This window comes from Somniosus microcephalus, chromosome 7, assembly GCF_052327205.1.
Source record: "Somniosus microcephalus isolate GS21.2 chromosome 7, FLI_Smic_1.0, whole genome shotgun sequence".
Classification (NCBI taxonomy): domain Eukaryota; kingdom Metazoa; phylum Chordata; class Chondrichthyes; order Squaliformes; family Somniosidae; genus Somniosus; species Somniosus microcephalus.
In genome coordinates, this window is record NC_140993.1 from 5,962,808 (window position 1) to 5,979,103 (window position 16,296).

General features: G+C 50.2%; 1 protein-coding gene and 1 long non-coding RNA gene across 2 annotated transcripts in view; one reads left to right on the top strand and one right to left on the bottom strand.

Moving 5' to 3' along the window:
* The window catches only part of agap3 (ArfGAP with GTPase domain, ankyrin repeat and PH domain 3), a 737,224-nt gene that overhangs the window by 664,936 nt on the left and 55,992 nt on the right, over window positions 1-16,296 (bottom strand). Inside the window, exon 2 of the mRNA XM_085992170.1 lies at window positions 8,726-8,784. Within this exon, the coding sequence (XP_085848296.1) occupies window positions 8,726-8,784 (59 nt within the window). The remainder of the gene's footprint in view (window positions 1-8,725; window positions 8,785-16,296) is intronic.
* LOC147114474 (uncharacterized) overlaps window positions 1-16,296 on the top strand; it is a 449,870-nt gene that overhangs the window by 2,460 nt on the left and 431,114 nt on the right. The window lies entirely within an intron of this gene.

Below are 16,296 nucleotides of genomic sequence, written 5' to 3' on the forward strand. Positions count from 1 at the left end.
GTCTGGTTTATTTTATGTAGCTTACTGGGTTCCTTTTTTGTGTCTGTAGTTTGGGCAGAAAGTTTAAGGTACACATTTATTTGGTTATGGTCTGAGAGGGGGGATTGCTGCCTGACAGTGAATGCGTTGATATCGCAGGGGTCCAGGTCAGTGATTGTATAATCCACCACACTAGACCCAAGAGTTGAGGAATATGTGAGTCTCCCTAAGGAGTCCCCTCTGAACCTACCGTTAACTATGTACAGGCCTAAGGCTCGGCAGAGTTGCACTACCTCCCTACCGCTTTTATTTATTTCACAATCGAGGTTGTTTCGGTTTGCGATGGCTGGTGTGACATATAGAGGGGTCTGGCCAAACACATGGTTGTTGCCCTGTGGGTCTATGAAGTCAGGTTCACATCCTGTCCTTGCATTTAGGTCCCCACATAGTAGCACCTTTCCTTGGGCCTGGAAATGGCTGATTTCCATGTGGAGAGTGTCAAATATCTCCTCTTCAAAATATGGCGATTCTATTGGAGGTATGTAGATCGCACATAAGTAAACATCGTTTTTTTCTATTCCTATATTTTTATCTAATTTTAGCCATACGTGTGATTTTCCCTGTTTTATCGGTGAGATGTGTTTGTTCAGTTCTCCTTTATACCACACCAGGATTCCCCCGGAGGTTCTGCCCTTGCGTGTCTTAATGTTCTTTACTGAAGGCACAATAATTTCATGGTACATTGGGGGACAGTGGGTCGGCATGTCCTTTTGGCACCATGTTTCTGTTAACACAATTATATCAATGTCTTTTATAGCTTTTAGGAATTCAGGGTCTGTACTCTTCATCCCAAAAGTTGAGGAGCGGAGGCCCTGGATATTCCAGCAGCTTATGTGGAAAGAACGCATTTATATAGTTCAATAAAACGAAATAAAATGGACCTATTTTGTGGGATGAGTGTGGAAACACTATTTTCTATAATGCTAAATGATGATTTAGTATAAATTTCATGAGGCATGCACATATATCTATCTAATAGTAGTAATAATACTGATAAGATAACAATAATGATAATGATAAATAACAATATTAATAATTTCTCCGGCTTTCTATCAGGCTGTTCAGCATCGTCATGATCTTTCTCAGTTCTTGGTCTACAGTCTGTGGTCTAGAGGGGGGTCTTGGGTTCTGTTGTTGGTTTTGTAAAGGGGGGTGGGGGACATTGGTGGTCCTGTTTGGGTTACGGCTCCCAATGGTAGAGGGGGTGGGAGGGCTGCGTCTTTTGGCAGTGTTTATGAGGTTTTTTGCAAAGACCCACATCCGCTGTTTGAGTAGATGTATTTCGTCATAGAGGTCCCTTGTGTTGATGTTTGGATGATGGGCCAGGTAGACGTTGGGGAAGACAGAACATCTCGTGTCGATCTCCCTGTTGGTGTTGTGGATTATATAGGCTGGGGTGTCCTTTCTGGGCAGTAGTGTGGAGATCACTCTCTCTCTCTCTCTCTCGGGTACAATGCCCACAGTCTCTCTCTATCCCTCTCTCTCTCTCTCTCTGGTACAATACCCAGGTGTCTCTCTCGGGTACAATACCCCTCATTCTACAAAGCAAAGAGTATACTTAAATAGATCACAGTAACTGATTGTGTGTGAAGCACTTTGTGTCGTGCCTGAACGTTTTGTAAATACAGTCTTCCTTGTGTTTTTAAACAGGCTGATGCTGCTATTTTGGCCAGTCAGGCTGATCAGGCCTGTTGCGAGCTGTGGATGTGCACTTTGCTCTGTGTCAGCACAGACTGCTAATTGCACAGTGCGGCCTTAAATCAACACAAACAAGTCAAAGAGCTTTCTGCGCCGACCTACCCCTTCATTAAGTGAACAAATGGCCTTTGATAGCACCTGACAACCAACCGTGAGGATCAGTGCGAGAACCGTGGGGCCTTGTCATTCCTCCAGACCCCTGTAACCTCACACCAATTTAACAGCGTCCTCTTCACATTTCACTTGTACCCACATGGCAACAGGAGGGTAAACTGGGCAGAACTCCACAGGGCAAAAGGAAGGTAAGCATGCAAATAAGGAGAGACCAACAGGGGAGGGAGAGGAAACCAGGAGGGAGGGGAGAACAGGAGGGAGAGGAGAACAGGAGGGAGGAGAGAACAGGAGGGAGGAGAGAACAGGAGGGAGGAGAGAACAGGAGGGAGAGGAGAACAGGAGGGAGGAGAGAACAGGAGGGAGGAGAGAACAGGAGGGAGGAGAGAACAGGAGGGAGGAGAGGAGAACAGGAGGGAGGAGAGAACAGGAGGGAGGAGAGGAGAACAGGAGGGAGGAGAGAACAGGAGGGAGGAGAGAACAGGAGGGAGAGGAGAACAGGAGGGAGGAGAGAACAGGAGGGAGAGGAGAACAGGAGGGAGGAGAGAACAGGAGGGAGGAGAGGAGAACAGGAGGGAGGAGAGAACAGGAGGGAGGAGAGGAGAACAGGAGGGAGGAGAGAACAGGAGGGAGGTGAGAACAGGAGGGAGGAGAGAACAGGAGGGAGGAGAGGAGAACAGGAGGGAGGAGAGAACAGGAGGGAGAGGAGAACAGGAGGGAGGAGAGAACAGGAGGGAGGTGAGAACAGGAGGGAGGAGAGAACAGGAGGGAGGAGAGGAGAACAGGAGGGAGGAGAACAGGAGGGAGGAGAGGAGAACAGGAGGGAGGAGAGAACAGGAGGGAGGAGAGAACAGGAGGGAGGAGAGGAGAACAGGAGGGAGGAGAACAGGAGGGAGAGGAGAACGGGAGGGAGGAGAACAGGAGAGGGAGAAAGGTTAGGTTGGACATCCTGAGGCAAACTAGAAGTGATTTAAATGCTGGACAGGTGGCTGTTTTGCACTGATCCCAAACAATGGCCATGTTTGTTTCAATGTGCGGCCATTCAGCAAGGCATCTAGCTGTGGACATGCTCTTCTGATCTCTGTTGATCAGGGAAAGAGGCTGAGAAAGAGTCCACACAGAAACCAGAGCGTGTCAGGCAGCAGCAGCAGGGTGCAAGTATGAAGCCGCTGCTCTGGCCAGGGATAGCCCATGATCTTACATTAAGTACAGGACCCAGTGAAGTGGGCTCCTACACCTGCTCCTTAGTTTTGCAATGGAATGGATTGTGTCAAAGTCCTTCCATCATACGCAGCGTTCTGTATCGTTTACCCACTGTGACTACACAGCTTATAAACTGCAGCAAACACAGCGCCTTCAGAGAGACTAAAGGAGGGCACGTGTGTAACAGAGACTAGAGGAGGGCACGTGTGTAACAGAGATTAATGGAGGACACGTGTGTAACAGAGATTAGAGTACACGTGTGTAACAGAGATTAAAGGAGGACACGTGTGTAACAGAGACTAAAGGAGGACACGTGTGTAACAGAGATTAAAGGAGGACACGTGTGTAACAGAGACTAAAGGAGGACACGTGTGTAACAGAGATTAAAGGAGGACACGTGTGTGACAGAGACTAAAGGAGTACACGTGTGTAACAGAGGCTAAAGGAGGACACGTGTGTAACAGAGATTAAAGGAGGACACGTGTGTGACAGAGACTAAAGGAGGACACGTGTGTGACAGAGATTAAAGGAGGACACGTGTGTGACAGAGACTAAAGGAGTACACGTGTGTAACAGAGGCTAAAGGAGGACACGTGTGTAACAGAGATTAAAGGAGGACACGTGTGTGACAGAGACTAAAGGAGTACACGTGTGTGACAGAGATTAAAGGAGGACACGTGTGTAACAGAGATTAAAGGAAGACACGTGTGTAACAGAGACTAAAGGAGGACACGTGTGTGACAGAGATTAAAGGAGGACACGTGTGTAACAGAGATTAAAGGAGGACACGTGTGTGACAGAGACTAAAGGAGTACACGTGTGTAACAGAGGCTAAAGGAGGACACGTGTGTAACAGAGATTAAAGGAGGACACGTGTGTGACAGAGACTAAAGGAGGACACGTGTGTGACAGAGACTAAAGGAGGACACGTGTGTAACAGAGATTAAAGGAGTACATGTGTGTAACAGAGATTAAAGGACACGTGTGTAACAGAGATTAAAGGAGGACACGTGTGTAACAGAGATTAAAGGAGGACACGTGTGTAACAGAGACTAAAGGAGGGCACGTGTGTAACAGAGATTAAAGGAGTACATGTGTGTAACAGAGACTAAAGGAGTACACGTGTGTAACAGAGATTAAAGGAGGACACGTGTGTAACAGAGATTAAAGGAGGACACGTGTGTAACAGAGATTAAAGGAGGACACGTGTGTAACAGAGATTAAAGGAAGACACGTGTGTAACAGAGATTAAAGGAAGACACGTGTGTAACAGAGACTAAAGGAGGGCACGTGTGTAACAGAGATTAAAGGAGGACACGTGTGTAACAGAGATTAAAGGAAGACACGTGTGTAACAGAGATTAAAGGAGGACACATGTGTAAGAGACTAAAGGAGGACACGTGTGTAACAGAGATTAAAGGAGGACACGTGTGTAACAGAGATTAAAGGAGGACACGTGTGTAACAGAGACTAAAGGAGGGCACGTGTGTAACAGAGATTAAAGGAGTACATGTGTGTAACAGAGATTGAAGGAGTACACGTGTGTAACAGAGATTAAAGGAGTACATGTGTGTAACAGAGATTAAAGGAGGACACGTGTGTAACAGAGACTAAAGGAGGGCACGTGTGTAACAGAGATTAAAGGAGTACATGTGTGTAACAGAGATTGAAGGAGTACACGTGTGTAACAGAGATTAAAGGAGGACACGTGTGTAACAGAGATTAAAGGAGGACACGTGTGTAACAGAGACTAAAGGAGGGCACGTGTGTAACAGAGATTAAAGGAGTACATGTGTGTAACAGAGATTGAAGGAGTACACGTGTGTAACAGAGACTAAAGGAGGGCACGTGTGTAACAGAGATTAAAGGAGGACACGTGTGTAACAGAGATTAAAGGAGGACACGTGTGTAACAGAGATTAAAGGAGGACACATGTGTAAGAGACTAAAGGAGGACACGTGTGTAACAGAGATTAAAGGAGGACACGTGTGTAACAGAGATTAAAGGAGGACACGTGTGTAACAGAGACTAAAGGAGGGCACGTGTGTAACAGAGATTAAAGGAGTACATGTGTGTAACAGAGATTGAAGGAGTACACGTGTGTAACAGAGATTAAAGGAGTACATGTGTGTAACAGAGATTAAAGGAGGACACGTGTGTAACAGAGACTAAAGGAGGGCACGTGTGTAACAGAGATTAAAGGAGGACACGTGTGTAACAGAGATTAAAGGAGGACACGTGTGTAACAGAGATTAAAGGAGGACACGTGTGTAAGAGACTAAAGGAGGACACGTGTGTAACAGAGATTAAAGGAGGACACGTGTGTAACAGAGATTAAAGGAGGACACGTGTGTAACAGAGATTAAAGGAGGACACGTGTGTAACAGAGACTAAAGGAGGGCACGTGTGTAACAGAGATTAAAGGAGTACATGTGTGTAACAGAGATTGAAGGAGTACACGTGTGTAACAGAGACTAAAGGAGGGCACGTGTGTAACAGAGATTAAAGGAGGACACGTGTGTAACAGAGATTAAAGGAGGACACGTGTGTAACAGAGATTAAAGGAGGACACATGTGTAAGAGACTAAAGGAGGACACGTGTGTAACAGAGATTAAAGGAGGACACGTGTGTAACAGAGATTAAAGGAGGACACGTGTGTAACAGAGACTAAAGGAGGGCACGTGTGTAACAGAGATTAAAGGAGTACATGTGTGTAACAGAGATTGAAGGAGGACACGTGTGTGACAGAGATTAAAGGAGGACATGTGTGTAACAGAGATTAAAGGAGGACACGTGTGTAACAGAGACTAAAGGAGGGCACGTGTGTAACAGAGATTAAAGGAGGACACGTGTGTAACAGAGATTAAAGGAGGACACGTGTGTAACAGAGATTAAAGGAGGACACATGTGTAAGAGACTAAAGGAGGACACGTGTGTAACAGAGATTAAAGGAGGACACGTGTGTAACAGAGATTAAAGGAGGACACGTGTGTAAGAGACTAAAGGAGGACACGTGTGTAACAGAGATTAAAGGAGGACACGTGTGTAACAGAGATTAGAGGACACGTGTGTAACAGAGATTAAAGGAGGACACATGTGCAACAGAGATTAAAGGAGGACACATGTGTAAGAGATTGAAGGAGGACACGTGTGTAACAGAGATTAAAGGAGTACATGTGTGTAACAGAGATTGAAGGAGTACACGTGTGTAAGAGATTGAAGGAGGACACGTGTGTAACAGAGATTAAAGGAGGGCACATGTGTAACAGAGATTGAAGGAGTACACGTGTGTAAGAGATTGAAGGAGGACACGTGTGTAACAGAGATTGAAGGAGTACACGTGTGTAAGAGATTGAAGGAGGACACATGTGTAACAGAGATTAAAGGAGGGCACATGTGTAAGAGAGATTAAAGGAGGACACGTGTGTAACAGAGACTAAAGGAGGACATGTGTGTAACAGAGATTGAAGGAGTACACGTGTGTAAGAGATTGAAGGAGGACACATGTGTAACAGAGATTAAAGGAGGGCACGTGTGTAACAGAGATTAAAGGAGGACACGTGTGTAACAGAGAGAGATCACAAAGGAGCTTTATTGATACATTCCGGGGTAACACCATGTGAGCAGATAAGGGCAGTGGGAATTGATTCCTGGAAGAAAGTGGCGACCAGACCAATTAAAGTGACAGCATTGGACCAGAGTAAACAGCAGTGACAGACCCAGATTCACAAACGAGGTTCAAAAGGGTACGAGCTAAGTTCCTGATCCAGGGCTACAAGAGGTAGAATGTATCAGAGCAACTGTTACTGTGACACTATGGCCCGTATTTTCTGATCCTACGGGTGGGTACGAGGTGTGTAAACACCCGTAGGGACATTGGAAATGCCGGTTTCAGGCATACGAAGCACATGCGCAGAAAACCAGCATTTCCGATCTGTCAAGAATCCTCTTGACAGATTGGACGCCTGCCCTGGAGAAGGGCCTCTGTGGGGTGGAGAGTTCCGCTTTCTGCACAACCTCCGCCCCCTGAAATCACTTAGAAATCTTACGCCTGATAAAAGCTGACGTAAGGTCTGCTTTTACCAGCATAAGAGTTTTAAAAAGTTTTTTTTTTAATTCACTCATTTATAATTTTAAAAATACTTTTAAAAAAGGTAAGTTTATTTTTAGCCCTGTCAAAAAAATAAATTTTTGTTTAAAATATTTAATTTAATGTAATTTAACTCATTTTAAAAACGTGATTTAAAAAAAAAATTATTTGATATTTTGATGTCTTTTTTCAGTGATCTCCATTCATACTTTTGACCGGTCTATCTGGACTATCTGTCAAAAGTATGAAGGGAGATTCCCTTCTCCCATTGGCTCGCCTGGCCCACACGATTCCAGGGACGCTTGCGAACCGCCTGCGCCCCTGGGATACGTGGGCCCTGCGCATTTCGACTGTGGAGAGGCCCAGGATCGGAAATGGCCGCACCTCGGGAGCCCTCAGGTAAGAGCGTAGATTTTTTCCCGATAGGAGACATCCGCACACAGGGAGCCTCCGATCGGAAATTACGGGCCATTATCTGTAACTTCAGCACTCCGCGATCAGGTGGCCTGTCTCATTCTCCTAACCTTGTTTTGGATATGGTCTAGAAAAGACATCACCCAATTCTTCTCTCAGTTCTGATGAAGGATGTACACCCGGAAACCGAGCTTCCCTTTCCCCCGCCAGATGCTGTGCACTTCCAGCGTTGGTAGCTCACGCTCTTTCTCGCGCGCTCTAAGACTTTAGGTTAGGTTGCGAATCCCCAGCCAGAGAAGATTCACTGAGATGTTCTCTTCTTGTCAAAATGAACTACTTTCCTCAATCAAGAGACTGAAGGGGTTGGATAGACAGGTGCTGATTTAGTCACATTCCGAGTGCCTGCTCGGACTCCCAAGCCCGGATCTTTACTGGGGCGGGATTTCCAAGCGGGAGGGAGGGGTTCTGGTCAGGAACCAGAGATGGGTTGAGTAAGGTCGGGGGGAGTCCGATTGTGGGGGCGGGGGGGGGGGTGCAGAGCGCGGTTTACAGGCTAGCTTGGGGGGCCGGGGGAAGCACTCCTGCTCCTCCTGGCCAGTGCCAGTGCTGGAAAGGCACTTACCTCCTCCACACAGCCGTCCTCACCTCCCTTTAGCTGCCGGGTTTCCTAAGCCCGGGGACACCCGGCCAGCCAGCTTTAAATTTAAAATGGAACTGAAATACAAGTCACGCAGCCTTATTAAACGTTTAAATGAGCAACCCGCTTCCTGGGAGCAGATTTGTAGCCCGCCCCCCGCAGGATCGAGGCGGGTAGGATTTGGGTTTGAGATTTTTTTAATTTTTACATTCCATCAGACCCAAACCCACCTGTTTTTTCAGGGCTAAATTCCCCTCCCTGTGTTTACAATTAGAAATCAGCTCTCTAATCCTGGCAGCAGGGTGTCTGTGATGAGGGAGAGGCTGAGTAAGGGCCGGTGGGGGAGCTCAGCACAGACGCTGCCTGATATACACGGCATAGTGAGCAGGGGTCGCTCAGCTCCGCAGGGTAGAATGCTCCTTTGGCTTTCCAGGCTTACGGTTTCTCATTTTCTTTGAAATAAAAGCCACTTGACTCAAAAACCAGACAAGTACCGGGAGACGTTCCTTCAGGTTGTGTCGCTCTCACTCACCACTTTCAGCTCCGGGACAGACCTGCTCAGTGTCCACTCCTGGCTGTTCACAAACGAGTCTGTAACAAACACCACAGGCCACGTTAGTTAAAGGTTCTCCCCACGGCTACACAACAAAGAGGACATCTTTTATATTAGTGTCTTTCACGTCCTCGGGTCGGCCAAAAGCGTCTCACAACCAATGAGTTGCTGGTGAAGTGTAGTCGCTGCAGTAATGTAGACAAACGCTGTAGTCAATTTGCGCACAGTAAGATCTCACAAACAGTTGCGATAAATGACCAGTTAATCTGTTTTTTGGTGGTGTTGGTTGAGGGACAGATGTTGGCCAGGACACCGGGAGTGCCGTTGGATCTTTTACATCCAGCCTGAGCAGTTAGACAGGGTCTTGGTTTAACATCTCAACTGAAAGACGGCCCCTCCGACAGTGCAGCGCTCCCTCAGTACTGCCCCCCGACAGTGCAGCGCTCCCCGAGTACTGCCCCTCCGACAGTGCAACGCTCCCTCAGTACCGCCCCTCCGACAGTGCGGCGCTCCCTCAGTATTCCCCCTCCGACAGTGCGGCGCTCCCTCAGTACTGCCCCTCCGACAGTGCGGCACTCCCTCAGTACTCCCCCTCCGACAGTGCGGCACTCCCTCAGTACTCCCCCTCCGACAGTGCGGCTCTCCCTCAGTGCCGCCCCTCCGACAGTGCGGCGCTCCCTCAGTACTGCCCCTCCGACAGTGCAGCGCTCCCTCAGTACTGTCCCTCCGACAGTGCGGCTCTCCCTCAGTGCCGCCCCTCCGACAGTGCAGCGCTCCCCGAGTACTGCCCCTCCAACAGTGCAACGCTCCCTCAGTACTGCCCCTCCGACAGTGCGGCGCTCCCTCAGTACTCCCCCTCCGACAGTGCGGCTCTCGCTCAGTGCCGCCCCTCTGACAGTGCGGCGCTCCCTCAGTACTGCCCCTCCGACAGTGCAGCGCTCCCCGAGTACTGCCCCTCCAACAGTGCAACGCTCCCTCAGTACTGCCCCTCCGACAGTGCGGCGCTCCCTCAGTACTCCCCCTCCGACAGTGCGGCTCTCGCTCAGTGCCGCCCCTCTGACAGTGCGGCGCTCCCTCAGTACTGCCCCTCCGACAGTGCGGCACTCCCTCAGTACTGCCACTCTGACAGTGCGGCGCTCCCGCAATCCTGCCCCTCTGACAGTGCAACGCTCCCTCAGTACTGCCCCTCTGACAGTGCGGCACTCCCTCAGTACTGTCCCTCCGAAAGTGCGGGAACATTGGTCACGAGTGCAACCAACTTTTATAAATTTGTTCGAGGGATGTGGGCGACACTGAGCCAAGGTTGACCGAAGCCACCAGTGGAGGATTGGTCACTTCAAGAGGCACATTGTTCCATTTAACAACCGCAACATGCATCGCCTTTAACACACCAAACACCCCAAGGCGTCCCGATGCTGCCTGCACTGTACCACATCTGACCCAACTGCAATCTGTGCACCTCACCATGATCCAAACACACCTTGCAGGCACCCAACCCACCGACCCACAATCTGCATTCATGGGAACACAGGAACAGGAGGAGGCCATTCAGCCCCTCGAGCCTGTTCCACCATTCTATTAGATCATGTGTGATTTGTACCGTAACTCCATTTACCCTCCTTTGTTCTGTCTCCCTTGATACCCTTACCTACAAACATCTGTTTATCCTGACAGCTCCAATTGACCCCCAACATCCACAGCCTTTTGGGGGGGGGGGGGGGGGGGGGGGCGGACAGGGGCGGGGTGGGGAAGAAAGCTCCAGATTGCCACGACCCTTTGTATGAAGAAGTGATTCCTGACATCACCCCTGAACGGCCTGACTCTAACTTTAAGACTGTGTTCTGGACTCCACCATCAGGGGACATAGATTCTCTGTATCTACCCTATCGAATCCCGTTACCATTTTAAACACCTCGATTAGATCACCTCTCAGCTTTTAAAATCAAGGAAGTACAAACCAAGTTTATGCATCCTGGCTTCATAATAATTTAACCTTTTAGCCCCGGTATCACTCTAGTGAATCTGCGCTGCTCCCCCTCCGAGGCCCGTATCTCCGTCCTGAGGTGCGGGGCCCGGGACTGAACCCAGTTACTCCAGACGGCGATCTGATCAAGGCTCTGTACAGTTGAAGCATCACTTCCATCTCTTTGTATTCCAGCCCTCTTGAGATAAAGGCCAACATCCCATCAGCCTTCTGATGACCTTTTGTACCTGTGTATTAGCCAAGGTGGGTGACCTCACATTGGCCCACGCTGAAATCCAGCTGCTGCAGTTTTACCCACTCACTCACTCTGTCTACGTCCCTTTATAACTTCCTGCCCCCGTCTACACAACTTACTGTCCCTCCTAACGTAGTGTCATCTGCATACTTGGCTCGACAACTCTCTATTCCTTCATCCAAGTCAATAATAAATATGGTGAAAAGCAGAGGTTGCAGTAAAGATCCCTGGGGAACACCACTTGTCACATCCCACCAATCAGAGAACATTCCCTCTATCCCCACTCCCTCTCTCCTAGTTCCAAACAATTACCCACCCGTGTCACAAGGTTACCTCCAGTTCAGCGTTCATTTTTTGCTAATAATCACTTGTGCAGAAACTTATCAAATGCTGTTTGGAAGTCAACACCCAGAAACACTGCCCTCTGCACCGTGTTAGTGATCACCCACACACTGCCCTCTGCACCGTGTTAGTGATCACCCACACACTGCCCTCTGCACCGTGTTAGTGATCACCCACACACTGCCCTCTGCACCCTGTTAGTGATCACCCACACACTGCCCTCTGCACCGTGTTAGTGATCACCCACACACTGCCCTCGGCACCGTGTTAGTGATCACCCACACACTGCCCTCTGCACCGTGTTAGTGATCACCCACACACTGCCCTCTGCTCCCTGTTAGTGATCACCCACACACTGCCCTCTGCACCCTGTTAGTGATCACCCACACACTGCCCTCTGCACCGTGTTAGTGATCACCCACACACCGCCCTCTGCACCCTGTTAGTGATCACCCACACACTGCCCTCTGCACCGTGTTAGTGATCACCCACACACTGCCCTCTGCACCGTGTTAGTGATCACCCACACACTGCCCTCTGCACCGTTAGTGATCACCCACACACACTGCCCTCGGCACCGTGTTAGTGATCACCCACACACTGCCCTCTGCACCGTGTTAGTGATCACCCACACACTGCCCTCTGCACCGTGTTAGTGATCACCCACACACTGCCCTCTGCACCGTGTTAGTGATCACCCACACACTGCCCTCTGCACCCTGTTAGTGATCACCCACACACTGCCCTCTGCACCGTGTTAGTGATCACCCACACACTGCCCTCTGCACCGTGTTAGTGATCACCCACACACTGCCCTCTGCACCGTTAGTGATCACCCACACACTCCGCTCTGCACCGTGTTAGTGATCACCCACACACTGCCCTCTGCACCGTGTTAGTGATCACCCACACACTGCCCTCTGCACCCTGTTAGTGATCACCCACACACTGCCCTCTGCACCGTGTTAGTGATCACCCACACACACTGCCCTCTGCACCGTGTTAGTGATCACCCACACACTGCCCTCTGCACCGTGTTAGTGATCACCCACACACTGCCCTCTGCACCATGTTAGTGATCACCCACACACTGCCCTCTGCACCGTTAGTGATCACCCACACACTGCCCTCTGCACCGTGTTAGTGATCACCCACACACTGCCCTCTGCACCCCCTGTTAGTGATCACCCACACACTGCCCTCTGCACCGTGTTAGTGATCACCCACACACTGCCCTCTGCACCGTGTTAGTGATCACCCACACACTGCCCTCTGCACCGTGTTAGTGATCACCCACACACTGCCCTCTGCACCGTGTTAGTGATCACCCACACACTGCCCTCTGCACCGTGTTAGTGATCACCCACACACTGCCCTCTGCACCGTGTTAGTGATCACCCACACACTGCCCTCTGCACCGTGTTAGTGATCACCCACACACTGCCCTCTGCACCGTGTTAGTGATCACCCACACACTGCCCTCTGCACCCTGTTAGTGATCACCCACACACTGCCCTCTGCACCGTTAGTGATCACCCACACACTGCCCTCTGCACCCTGTTAGTGATCACCCACACACTGCCCTCTGCACCCTGTTAGTGATCACCCACACACTGCCCTCTGCACCCTGTTAGTGATCACCCACACACTGCCCTCTGCACCCTGTTAGTGATCACCCACACACACTGCCCTCTGCACCGTTAGTGATCACCCACACACTGCCCTCTGCACCGTGTTAGTGATCACCCACACACTGCCCTCTGCACCGTGTTAGTGATCACCCACACACTGCCCTCTGCACCGTGTTAGTGATCACCCACACACTGCCCTCTGCACCCTGTTAGTGATCACCCACACACTGCCCTCTGCACCCTGTTAGTGATCACCCACACACTGCCCTCGGCACCGTGTTAGTGATCACCCACACACTGCCCTCTGCACCCTGTTAGTGATCACCCACACACTGCCCTCGGCACCGTGTTAGTGATCACCCACACACTGCCCTCTGCACCGTTAGTGATCACCCACACACTGCCCTCTGCACCCTGTTAGTGATCACCCACACACTGCCCTCTGCACCGTTAGTGATCACCCACACACTGCCCTCTGCACCGTGTTAGTGATCACCCACACACTGCCCTCTGCACCGTGTTAGTGATCACCCACACACTGCCCTCTGCACCGTGTTAGTGATCACCCACACACTGCCCTCTGCACCGTGTTAGTGATCACCCACACACACTGCCCTGTGCACCGTGTTAGTGATCACCCACACACTGCCCTCTGCACCGTGTTAGTGATCACCCACACACTGCCCTGTGCACCGTGTTAGTGATCACCCACACACACTGCCCTCTGCACCGTGTTAGTGATCACCCACACACTGCCCTCTGCACCGTGTTAGTGATCACCCACACACTGCCCTCTGCACCGTGTTAGTGATCACCCACACACTGCCCTCGGCACCGTGTTAGTGATCACCCACACACTGCCCTCTGCACCGTGTTAGTGATCACCCACACACTGCCCTCTGCACCGTGTTAGTGATCACCCACACACTGCCCTCTGCACCGTGTTCGTGATCACCCACACACTGCCCTCTGCACCGTGTTAGTGATCACCCACACACTGCCCTCTGCACCGTGTTAGTGATCACCCACACACTCCGCTCTGCACCGTGTTAGTCAACACCCACGGACACTCCCCTCTGCCCACGGGCACACCCCTCTGCCCACGGACACTCCCCTCTGCTCCCTGTTAGTGATCTATGAAGAACAGTCACTTGGGAAAGGGACTGGCGTGCGGGAAAGGAGAGGCGAGCGGAGAAAATCAGCAGAAAAGAGAGAGAAAGAGAAAATGGCAGGAACCCACAATAGGTCCTCCAGCCCAGGAACACAGAGGGCGACTGTAATAACCCAACAGCTCGAGCCGAGATCAGCTAACGCGCCGTGGACTGGGACTCCAACCTGCCACCGTCCACATCCGTTTCGCTCGGTGCCAACTGAACGGTACATTCACCCATCAGGCCATGGGGGCACGCACAACAGGCTCTGTATATCTGGGCTGCTTCAAAGCATTCACTTTATCAGGGACACTGCTCCATAATTCCTAAAAGCAACATCACTTCTGAAATACAAACCACCGGAGAGTGACCCCAAGCATCCCCCAGGAGCAGAAGGCTTCAATCCTCCAATAAACTGGTTTACTTGGGCTAATGGTAGTGAACAACCACGAATGGGAGGAAAATATCTCGCGAACAGGACGATTCAACATTCACGTCATGTCACAACACATTCTGCTCAGCACTCTCAGTAACCAAGCACAGTTTGGAGAGAGGTTCTGTAAACCATACAGGCCCTACAACATGATAAAGGATCAGCATTACGCTCTAGTACCAGCATCTCCCTGCTCCGACACCAGACCCTCATCCATCTGCTGTAATCTGTTTATACTTCCTATCACAGGTCATCACACGAGCAACACCAATGATTAAACTTGCAGTTTACTTTACAGCCGAGATGCAAAAGAACTATACCGCTCAATCAGTCTGGCCCTTATTGCTGAATGACAGCTCCCCCATCTCACTTAGTCACCATATCCCTTAATCCCACCTCATCGTATCCCTCAATTCTCCGGATATAGGCATCGCTGGCAAGGCCAGCATTTATTGCCCATTCCTAGTTGCCTTGAGAAGGTGGTGGTGAGCCGCCTTCTTGAACCGCTGCAGTCCGTGTGGTGAAGGTGCCCCCACAGTGCTGTTAGGGTGGGAGGTCCAGGAATTTGACCCAGCGACGATGAAGGAAGGGCCAATATACGTCCAAGGCAGGATGGTGCGTGACTTAGAAGTAATGGTGCTCCCACAAAATTGCTTCGCTTGTCTTTCTTAGTGTGGTGGTCACAGGGCAGAGCGGTGCTGTCGATGTAACCTTGGTGAGTTGCTGCAGTTCATCCTTTAGATAGTACAGTGGTGGAGGAGGTGGACATTGAGTCGAGTGACACAGAAACAATTAAGCAAACTGCTCCGTCCTAGATGATGTTGAGCTTCTCAAATGCGACTGCACCATCAAGACAAGTCGTGAGTGTTCCATCACACTCCTGACTTGAGGCTTGTCGATGGTAGAGGGTGGGTAGGTGGGGTTGAGGGATGAGCATGGAGATGAGCCACTTATCACAGAGTATCCAGCCTCTGGAACCTACCTACCTTCTCCCCATTGGTAGGAAGAATGAGGAGAGGCAATATAAACTAAAAGGTACAATCAGGGGGTGCATGACCAGAGAGACCTGGGGGTATGTGTGCACAAATCGTTGAAGGTGGCAGGGCAGGTTGAGAATGTGGTTAAAAAAACATACGGGATCCTGGGCTTCATAAATAGAGGCATAGAGTACAAAAGCAAGGAAGTTATGATGAACCTTTATAAAACACTGGCTCAGCCTCAACTGGAGTATTGTGTCCAATTCTGGGCACCGCACTTTAGGAAGGATGTGAAGGCCTTAGAGAGGGTGCAGAAAAGATTTCCAAGAATGGTTCCAGGAATGAGGGACTTCAGTTACGTGGATAGACTGGAGAAGCTGGGGTTGTTCTCCTTGGAGCAGAGAAGGTTGAGAGGAGATTTGATAGAGGTGTTCAAAATCATGAGGGGTCTGGACAGAGTAGATAGAGAGAAACTGTTCCCATTGGCGGAAGGGTCGAGAACCAGAGGACACAGATTTAAGGTGATTGGCAGAAGAACCAAAGGTGACATGAGGGAAAACTTTTTTACGCAGTGAGTGGTTAGGATCTGGAATGCGCTGCCTGAAAGGGTGGTGGAGGCAGACTCAATCACGGCTTTCAAATGGGAGTTGGATAAGTATCTGAAGGAAAAACATTTGCAGGGCTGCGGGGAAAGGGCGGGGGAGTGGGACTAGCTGAAGTGCTCTTGCAGAGAGCCGGCACGGGCTCGATGGGCTGAATGGTCTCCTTCTGTGCTGTAACCATTCTATGATTCTATA